We start from the raw sequence: 10,233 nt of genomic DNA, 5'->3' as shown, positions 1-10,233 counted from the left end.
TTGTCGCCAGGCTGGAGTGCAGTGGCACAATCTCGGCTCACTGCAACCTCTGCCTCCCGGGTTCAAGCAATTCTCTTGCCTCAGCCTCTGGAGTAGCTGGGACTTACAGGCGCACGCCACCATGCCCAGCTAATTTTTGTATTTTTAGTAGAGACGGGGTTTCACCATGTTGGCCAGGATGGTCTTCATCTCTTGACCTCGTGATCTGCCCACCTCGGCCTCCCAAAGTGCTGGGATTACAGGTTTGAGCCACCGTGCCCGGCCATATCGTTGATATTGTTTTTTACTTGGAGACTTCGTTGCTAGGGGCATGTTGATTCCTCTTTCGCTGCAGCTGAAGACAACAGGGGAACTGCTCCCCACATCATAGTGACTGAGCTGATTCACAGCTCCGGCTTAGACTTCGCTGAAATTTCTTGGGACACAGTTTAAGCAGTTGATCTGGGATTTTGGTGTGGAAGCTCGAGATTCCATCTTTTTGTTTTCGTGATATTTGGGGGAAGGTCCTTTTTGTTTTTAAGCCGCTTCTCCACCCTGCATTGGAGAAATACGCAGTGCGCCTGGGACCTAGGGGAGCTGCCTGGCCCAGCCCATCCCCTCTTTTCCCTTGCCTCCCGCTTCCTTTCTAAGCTGTCCTCCTGCATCCCCTGCCCTGTGTCCTCAGGTGGTGGCACTGGGGGATGTGCCGGATGGCACGGTGGTGACCGTGATGGCAGGCAATGATGAGAACTACTCTGCGGAGCTACGCAACGCCTCGGCCGTCATGAAGAACCAGGTGGCCAGGTTCAACGACCTTCGCTTTGTGGGACGCAGTGGGCGAGGTAAGCGGGAGGGAGGCCTCGCCAGTTCAGCATTGGCAAGGGCAGGGACAGCGGGGAAGGAGGTTGAAAGAGGGGCCTTGGAATCCCGAAAAACAGGTCTCCAGACACAGCTTTGTCTAAAACAGTGATCTGTAATCCCGTAGAATGTTACAGATACCTTTGAGGAGGTGAGGAAAGTTATATTCTCTTGCCAAAAAAAGACAATGTTACCCCAGTTTCTAGGGTTTACCAACTCCCGAACCCTTTCATGCCACCCCTCTTTAAACACCCCTGATCTCACAAAAGATGCTGGCAGGAGTTTGTGGATTCACAAGCTCAAAAAGGGAGCTTAAAGGTCTTTCTGCAAGGGGGTTGCAAGACGGGTCCCTGGTCTGCAGGGCCCAAGCACCCCAGCCACTCTCTCCATAGGGGGCAGAATCTCACCCATACTCGAAGGCTCTGTCTCCCCAGCTGTGGTCTCCCAGGTGCAGTTTCCCAGCGCCTTTGAGCCCTAGGTGGTCTGGAATGGAAGCTAATGCAGCGAATGTTAGAAAACAGCTCGAAGGCTGCCATCTCCTACCCGAGAGTCCAGGCTGGTGTGCCATCCTGTCTGTCTGATCGACCTTGGGTAGTAGAAGGAAGGTCGGACAGGGGTGGGGGCTGTTGAATGGGGCTTCTGGGACCTGAAACCCATCATCACTTAACTCCTGGAAAAGTTAAATGGGAAAGTCCTAGAAACCCTGCCCCCCGTGGAATGGAGGCCTGAGGGTCCGCTGCCCCTTTAAGATCAGCCTGCCTGCGAGAAGTGGCTGAAGTGGGAGTTGCCCTTCCCAAGCACCAGGCCCACCTCTAGCTTTGTTAAGAAGTAAGCTGATTTCCCTCTGCTCCCCAACTCCAGGCTGAAGCGGCTGAAGCAGAACCGTGCTTTTCATCACCAATAAACAGGACCTTCTCAAGGTTCTAGTTCCCTCTGAGCTGCCAGCCCCACTCAGAAACGGGCATCTGGGCACCATTTTCTCCCTCTCCTGCCTTTCAATGTATACATCCAAATGTCAACCATATTTTGACTTTTCAGCATTAATTAAAACCAGGACATTATTTGCATGTAATAACTGTTTACTTGTTACTTTTTATGAAACTGAAATAGTTTACATTCTTTCAAACATTTCCTGTTCCTGTTGGCTCCCTTCCCCACGCACAGATTTCTTTCAAACGGTGCCCTTAACTGGTTGCAGGTTGGTGGATGGAAAATGTTTGCTTTTATGAATTAAGCTTTCATTGCTGCTCCTAATTAGTCTTCAAGTCCCTTTTGTCATCCCCAATCTCTCAAACCCTTTGCAACTTAATCCCAGCCCTGACAGGAGAGTCACTGGTCCCTGCTTGGTGGCAGGCAAGGATGACTGCTGACTGCGTGGCGGTGGCTGGGTCTGCTAGCTCAGGTGTGTGTTGAGGGCACTATAGCTGCTGTCTGTTGCGAGGCGGGCAGAAGGTGCTGTGGATCTGGGAGCCCAGCAAGGCATCAGGAACTTGATTCCCCCTTTCCACTCACTCTCCTGGGAGGTGAGATAAAGAAAGAGAAGAGGCGACGATTTTCTGAGTTACCGAGACCTTGCCTGGCCGTTCTGCACACTGAGAATGATTTTTTGTGTGTGTGGTTTTCATGCCCACAGACTTTGTGCTCCACCCAGCCCCCGCCCCCAACCCCTCACTGGGCCTGCAGGGAGGAACATGGATTTCCAAAGCTTTGGTTGGGAGCTGGTCCTTGTAGCAGGCATGGCCGTGGCTGGGGTTGTGGCTCTGGGAGATGCCAGAGGCTGAGTTTATAAACCATTCTCTCATCCATCTTCTCTCAGTGGTCCAAAACCAGTCTCAGTGGTCCTGGGAGGCAGGAAGTGCTCTGAGGAGGAGTTCCGATGTCTGAGGAGCTCTGGCTAAGGCGTTCAGCCTTCAAAGGCTTGAGGTCTTTAGGAGCCAGCATTCTAGTATCAGCCGCCCTGCCTTTGAGTCCCGGCTCTGCTAATGACTTGTGGATGACATTGGGCAAATGGCTTAACCTCTCTGTGCCTCGGTTTCCTCATCTGTGAGGTGAGGATGATAATCGGACCTACCTCATGAGATTTGGGGAAGGTTAGGGAAATGGATGCAAGTGTATCAGCTGGCATATACTGAGAGCTGGATGCATGTTAGAGATTTTGTTACTTCAAATGCTTGGGACTGGAGGAGGACTTTGAGGTCCCTTTGAGCGGTGACAGCCACTGATTCTCTGATTACCGTGCGGTTTGGGCGGGGGTGGGGGAAACCCAGAAGGTACGAACTGCTGAGTGGGAGAGGTGGAGGCGGTTGGCAGGGAGGAAAGATGGTGCTGGGTCCGCTGGCATGCAGACACACATCTGCGGTGCCCATCCTGCCGACTGGGAAATTCCCACCTGAGAGAACAGTGACAATTTGGGCCACTCTAGGAGTCGGGACACTTTGGGAGTTAAGATCGGAGGTTGGGACCCAGAATCCTTGCCTGGCCCTCTGACTTCTGCCAGAACTGAGAAATCTGATAGAAACCTCTGCTTGTTTCCTCAATTTTTAGTCCTATATTCTGTCTGAATTCCAGGAAGATGGCTTTCCATGAAAGACATCCACCCAGTAATACCCCAGAGCACTCACGATAGGGCTGAAGGTGTGAACCAAGAAAAGGAAGGGAAGAAATCCAGGGCATTGCTGTCTCCTGCAGTGATTAGGGCCGAGGTCCCTGCCCCACCAGACAGAAGGAGGCTTTCTTACAATACATATTTTGTATCAAGCCTTACATTGAAATTTGTAAATAATGTAACCTACATATTTACAGGCAGTTGCAAACTATGTTACTCCATAGCTATGATGGAGGAAAAAAGGGAAAGTAATTTGTAATAAAACACTGATTTGAATATGTAAATGTTAGGGCCAGAGGACTCCATGAGGTGGACGAATGTCGTCCTCACAGAAGCCCACAGCAGAGGGAACAGGCAGAGTGGCAGGACTCAGTCTCAACATGGCCTTGCTGCCAATATCAGGACTTTCTGAAGTTGTCAACAACTCTTGGCAAAGCTGTGAACAAAATTTCCAAAAAAAAAAAAAAAACTGTCTTTCCTTCAAAAAAAATAAGTATTTAAAATAACAAAAAAAAAAAAAAATCGCTTGTTTTATGTAAAACTGAATTAGGTTCATGACTCCGAGAATTTTTTTTTCTTTTACTTTTTGTTGGGACAAGGTCTTGCTCTGTCACCTGGGCTGGGGTGCAGTGGTGCGATCACTGCAGCCTCTATGTCCTGGGCTCAAGCAGTCCTCCCACCTCAGTAGCTGGGACTATAGGCAGACGCCACCATGCTCGACTGATTTTTTAAAATCATTTTTTGTAGAGATGGGGGTGGTGTTCACTCTGTTGCTCAGGCTGGTCTTGAACTCCTGGACTCAAGCCACCCTCCTGCCTTGGCCTCTCAAAGTGTTCGGATTACAGGCGTGAGTCACCACGCCTAGCCAGAGAACTTTTATAAGCAAGTTTTACCCTCCCAGGAAGAATGAATCTTCACTGCCCTGGGCAGTGCTGTGCGCTGGCGTCCCCCTCCACATACACACACCCCATTCCTAATGCTGGCAGTGCCACCCCAGCACTGTGTTGACCACATGCCACCACACATCCCCAAAATGCCCTCTAGCAGGCAGCCACTGGCCTAGGTGAAAATGAAAAGCACATGAGCTCCACAGCTGTGGTCAACTGGTTAAAAAGCAACAGTGTGGACGGAGATTCAGGGTGCGGTATGCCGGTGCAGGCTGAGGGGAACCGCTGGTTGGGGGAGAGATGGATGGCTTCTTGATCATCTTCTTGAAGTTGAGAAAACCCCGAGGTCCCCTGAGACTGAGACATGTCTCCTCCCCCGCCCATGCAGCTCTGGTGGGTAGGGACGGGACCTTAGACATATAGGAACACAGGCAGAGAGGCTCAAGGACTTGCCTGAGGCCACACTGCCAACCCGGCTGCTGAATGATGGGTCCAGGATGAGTTTCTGGAGCCCTAAAGGAAACCCATTTCCCAGCCCTAGCCTTCTCCCCCACAACCAGGGCCAGCCCTCCAAGAGCCTGAGTTTGCACTTCCTGGGCTCCTGACAGACTGCAGGTTCACTCAGGGCTCCTGCATGGAGTTATATCTAGAGGCTGAGAGAGAGGGATGGATGGGTTTGCCGCTGCCAGGCAGAGAGAGGGCTGGGCAGGGCCAGAGGAGCTAAGGGGCACTCAGGGAGACCTCTTTTTCCCAGCCCTGGTTCCCAGGCTCCCTGTCTCCAGTGGTCCTGGTCCCCATGCCTGCTCCGTCCTCTCACTCCTCCTCTTAGGCCCCACATTCCTCCTTTATACCCGGGATGGGTGGGGACAGGCCCAGAAGCTGGTGGAAGCCACTGAGGAGTGCTGGTGATCTCAGGGGTGGCACGTGGTTTGCTGCCTGGTAGGAGTGGGGGCTTCTCACTGCTCAGGAGCAGGCCCTTAGTACCTGTGTGGAGGGGCAGGCTCTGGCACATTCTAACTTTTCTGAGTCCTGCCTGGATACTGTGTGACCTGCTCAACTCACTGCTCCTCTCTGAGCCTCAGTTTTCTCATCTGCAAAATGAGAGCCATTATCTCTGCCCTTAATTTATTTTACAAATGTTGTTGAGCACCTACTGTGTGCCAGATGCCATCCTAAGGGCTGGAGGCACAGCATGAACAAGACAAAAACTTCGGCCCCTGGGAGTTTATAATCTAGAGGAAGGAAACAAAATGAGTAGATGGATTATTAAAAGCAATACGCATTGTGGGAAAATTCCAGCAGGTGCAGGGAATAGAGGAAGGGAGTGGGAGGCCTGTGTTACTTCAGATTGAGCTGCTTCGCCTTTTTGGTTTTTTTTGTTATTGTCTTTTTTTTTTTTTTTTTTTTTTAACCCCATGGGCCCCTTTGCTATCTGGTGAAGAAACCCACACACCTTTCTCAGAATAAGGATTTTTTAAAGGTATAAAATCAAATGCAAAGTATTATAATGGAAACCAATTCTATTAAAACATGGCAAAATGCTTTAAAAATTGTGGTAAATATGCTGCTTTGCTCAACGTATTAAATAAGATCTAGCATTGGGTTTAATGATGACCATGGTTTTGAAGTTGTGACGAGCATAAAAGATATTTAGAGAAACCTGCAGCAGCTGTAATGTGAGATGTAGTAACTGTGACGTCTATTGGCGACAAGGTCACAGGTACAGCTGATAATACCTCTGTGATTTGTTGCCTACGCTCATACTTGAGAGTGATGCTAAATTTCAGTCAGAGGTTAAGGACAATACAATTGTAATGTTTTCCTATCCCAGTTCTCAGGCTCTCAATTATACGGAGCCAAGTTAAAAATACCTGCCAGGTGTAGTGGCTCATGCTTGTAATCCTAACACTTTGGTAGGCCAAGGTGGGAGGGTCACTTGAGCTTAGGAGTTCAAGACCAGCCTGGGCACATAGTAAAAGCTTGTCTCTACAAAAAAAGAAAAAGGAAAGAAAGGAAAAAAAAAAAAAAAAAATTAGCCAGGCATGGTGGTGCTCACCTGTTGTCCTAGCTACTCAGGAGGCTGAAACAGGAGGACAGCTTGAGCCTGGGAGGTCCAGACTGCAGTGAGCTATGATCATGCCACTGCACTCCAACCTAGATGACAGAGCAAGACCCTGTCTCAAAAAAAAAAAAAAAAAAAAATAATAGATTAAAAATGCCCCCTTTAGATAAAGTGACCAGGGAAGGCCTGACTGAGGTGAGAGGCATGAAGGAGCGGTTTAGTGAACTTTCACTTGCTACTGTGGGCCTGGGGCCCTGTGGCAAGGCACTGACTGGGGCCCATTCATCCGTCCTCTGTGTCTGGAGTCTGGCTCATAGGGCTCTGGGCTGTCAGAACCAAGAAGGTGCTGGACAACACTGGCAGGGTCAGAGGCTCAGGGACCCCAGGAGAGTACTGAGCTGGTTGGAGGAGGAAGGGGTACAGGAGAGAAATGACCTCAGAGTGAGGATAGGCAGTAGGAGGGGTCGGGCAGGGAGCCTGAGGCATCTGCTGGGCACTTCCCTAGACCATCTGCACTTTCTGCTTCTAGAAATCATGCAAAGTGCCCCCATGACCTAAGAGTGGGAGAGCAGGTCTGTTCTGACCTGGGGCTCCAGGGGCAAGTGCCGGCTGGCTTACGAAGAGACTTCCAGAGAAGCCCCTCGCTTCCCAGTTGGAGCCATACGCCAGTGGGTCTTGAGATTGAAACTCCCCTGGTGTCTCAGAGGACCTCTCGTTCTGTGGCGTTGCTCCTGGCAGCCTAGCTGGTTTAGTTTTGTTCTGGATTCTCCTGCCTCTGTGGCTGGAATTTTCACCTGATAGTTGGCCCCCAAGTACCTGGCCATGCAGAGACAACTGTGAGATCCTAGCCTCCACCCTGAGCTTCATCTCCTGCCTGCAACATGCAGATGTTGAAACCTACCTGCCCACTGTAGAGGGTTGTCGGAGGGAGGTAGGAAAACACTACAGTTGAATTGTCCCTAACCTCTGACTGAAATTTTGATCACTCCTGCACTTGGGCAGCCTCCCTTGGTCCCTCGGTGGCCATCCTGTGCCAGCCCTGGGGTGCGCGTGACATGTGCCAGACCATTGGCCCTACCGACAGGGAGTTCCCAGGCCCGTATGTGGGATCCAGAGCCAGGGATGGGGGATAAAGTCTAGCTTGGGGGATCTGCAAACCCCACGCCCCCCACTCCGGGCCACTAATCTCGTATCGTATGAGGCTGTGTATCATAACAGAATAGGTGAGAGGAGGACTCTTCCCAAGACCCTAGGAAGACTGCGTTGCCCTTTGAGGAAAAATCCTTATCCTTTACCATGCCATCCAGCAAACTCCCAGACATGTTAGAGAATTCACTGTAGAAAGTAGAGAGAACACTGTCGAAACTAAATCTTGATAAACTGCTTTCTATACGGAGAAACCAGTCTAAACATAAAACGATAGGAGAACGAGAAATAGAAGTGAAAATGAAAAACCGCCCGGCGTAAGAAGGCGAAATGTGCAGGCTGGTGACCCGGGGTACTGATGGCCACAAATACAGCATGGAAAGTATTAACAAGCTTCTTGTATAGCGATTTTTAAAAGGCACTAAAACCTTCACAGGAAAGTAAAAGAGCATGAAGCAATAATTAGTGTTGGATTATGATGGATATGATCATATAAAAAGTTTCAGTCTCACTAGTAATAGAAAAAAGGCAAACAAAATCAAGAGCGTGTAAAAGATCTTCCATCTTGATAGACACATCCCTGGGGTGTGTCGCAGCCTCACAGGCAAGGGTGACGACTAAATCTCTCCGGAGAGTCATCTCACTCCAAGAGGGAGCCGTGCCCATAATATGTCCCAAGCCTCTGATGCCGTGAAGTCACTCACCGCTTCTTGGAATCTATTCTAAGGAAATAAGCAGAGATGCAGACAAAGATGTTTATAAATAGAAGGCCACTTTCATTTTATTTTAAATGGTAAAAAAAATATATATATATAGTATTTTAAAAGTTTTTTTCCCCTCTCAGGAATTTTGAATGGAGACTTTGGAGCCAAATGTCTGTCTAAAAATAGAAAAACATTCTGGAAATAACAGTTGTGTCTACAGAAGAAATGTCTACAGCTCCCAAATCAGTCCTTTTTCAGCTCCAGCTGCACACATCAATAAGAAATTAGCAACCATGTAAATACCTAGGAGTAAGGAGGTAGATAAATAAAAGATGAGGCTTCCGTGAGTTGAAATATTTTGCAGCCATTAAAAATGAAGTTTATGGAGAAGTTTTAATGACGTGGGAAAGTGCTTCTGATGTGATGTTAAATGAAAAAGAAAAACAGTATGAAAATCTATATTTTAGTACCACTGCTACTGTGTAAATATACAAACCCATACAAAAAGAACTGGAAGAGAAAACACCCAAATGGTAATGGTGTTTATCTCTGCCTAGTGGAACCGTGGGAGGGTTTTTTCTTCTTTGTTTATATTTTCTATGTTCTTGAATTTTTCTACAAAGATCACCAGTTACTTTCAGAAAATAGAATATACCCATCCTGCTCCCCGCCACAAAATGGTGTTTCTGAATAGAGGAGACAGCAGAAAGTCCAAGAAGCAGGGAAGACATGAGCCAGGGTCACCACGGCAAGGGGTGGAGGGTGGCAAAGTTGGTGTCAGACCCCCAGGAGCCTTGAATGCCAAGCCCGGCAGCTTGAATTTCACCCTGCCCAGGTTCAAAGAAGACAGAGTGCCTCTTCTTGAAAGTTAGGGGCTTCCAGGGGTAGGTACAGGTGGGAGAGCAGGATGTTGTGGAAGTTTCCAGTTGCCAACTGCCTGCCTCTGTCCCCCACTCTCCCCAGGGAAGAGTTTCACTCTGACTATCACTGTGTTCACCAACCCCACCCAAGTGGCCACCTACCACCGAGCCATCAAGGTGACCGTGGACGGACCCCGGGAGCCCAGACGTAAGTGCCACCGAGCCCCTGCATGGGGGAGGAGGATCCAGTGGGGGAAGGACAGCAGTTAGGTCAGACAGATGGAGCCCTCTTGGGGCGTTGCAGCCCTTGGCTCTGTCCCCCACACACTGCGTCCCTGCTGGAAAACCTTAAACCCTCTGGGCTTAGCCCTAGACTGTGGGAGGTGAGCGAGGAGGTTGGGAGTGGGGACAACTGTCCATGGGGACTGCTGAGGGAGTCAAGGGAAGGAAAAGTTTAGAGAAAGCTTTCAGATGTGGCATGTGTGGCGTGCTTGTGCGTTTCTGGGTGGAGGTTGGGCCAGGCTTGCTTTACTCTGCCCCCAGCTTCTCTGCCGGTGGCTGAGGGATGCATGGAGGACAGGAGTGATCAAAAGTCAGGGACTGGCCTGGCTGTGAGGCCAGGTCCTCTGCCTGGAAATTGGGTCTTTGAATCTTAGCATGTGACTTGCTCAGGTCACCCAGAGCCCGGGCACTCGGATCCTCTGACCCACATAAGCGACATCAGGACTGCAAATTTGATTCCACAAATATTCACTGAGCACCTGCTATGAGCAGGAAGCCCTGGTCCATCAAAGCGAGTTTGTGTTTAATTCTTCTGCTTGCTGAAGGTCAGATTAAGGCTGGGGAAGTGGGAGGGTAGGCCTAGGCTCTGTGTGTGCAGAATGAATGAAATGAATTAAACAGAGCCAGCCAGCTTCCTGAGCTCCATCCCACCTCCCCGAGGCATTCTCAGCTTGGTGCATTGAGGATTGGCCTGCCTCTCTCTTTCTCAGAAACGTGACCCTTTGCAGTTTAGAAAACCTTTTTTCAGTCACTATTGAATGGGATCTTCGTGACAGCAGAGCCAAAGGGGTCACCCAAGTCCCAGTGAGGAGAGAATCAAGGCCTGAGGGAGTTGGGTATCTCAACAGTA

General features: G+C 49.6%; 1 protein-coding gene across 1 annotated transcript in view; it reads left to right on the top strand.

Annotated features, from left to right (window-relative positions):
- Nucleotides 1-10,233, top strand: part of RUNX3 (RUNX family transcription factor 3) — a 31,887-nt gene that overhangs the window by 3,339 nt on the left and 18,315 nt on the right. Inside the window, exons 2-3 of the mRNA XM_032300863.1 lie at nt 665-821; nt 9,205-9,309. Of these exons, the coding sequence (XP_032156754.1) occupies nt 665-821; nt 9,205-9,309 (262 nt within the window). The remainder of the gene's footprint in view (nt 1-664; nt 822-9,204; nt 9,310-10,233) is intronic.

The sequence above is a fragment of the Sapajus apella genome, unplaced genomic scaffold, assembly GCF_009761245.1.
Source record: "Sapajus apella isolate SASKATOON/1434 unplaced genomic scaffold, GSC_monkey_1.0 scaffold43, whole genome shotgun sequence".
In the NCBI taxonomy this organism is placed as follows: domain Eukaryota; kingdom Metazoa; phylum Chordata; class Mammalia; order Primates; family Cebidae; genus Sapajus; species Sapajus apella.
Note: the sequence above shows the minus strand (reverse complement) of the source record. Positions and strands in the feature narration are given on the sequence as shown.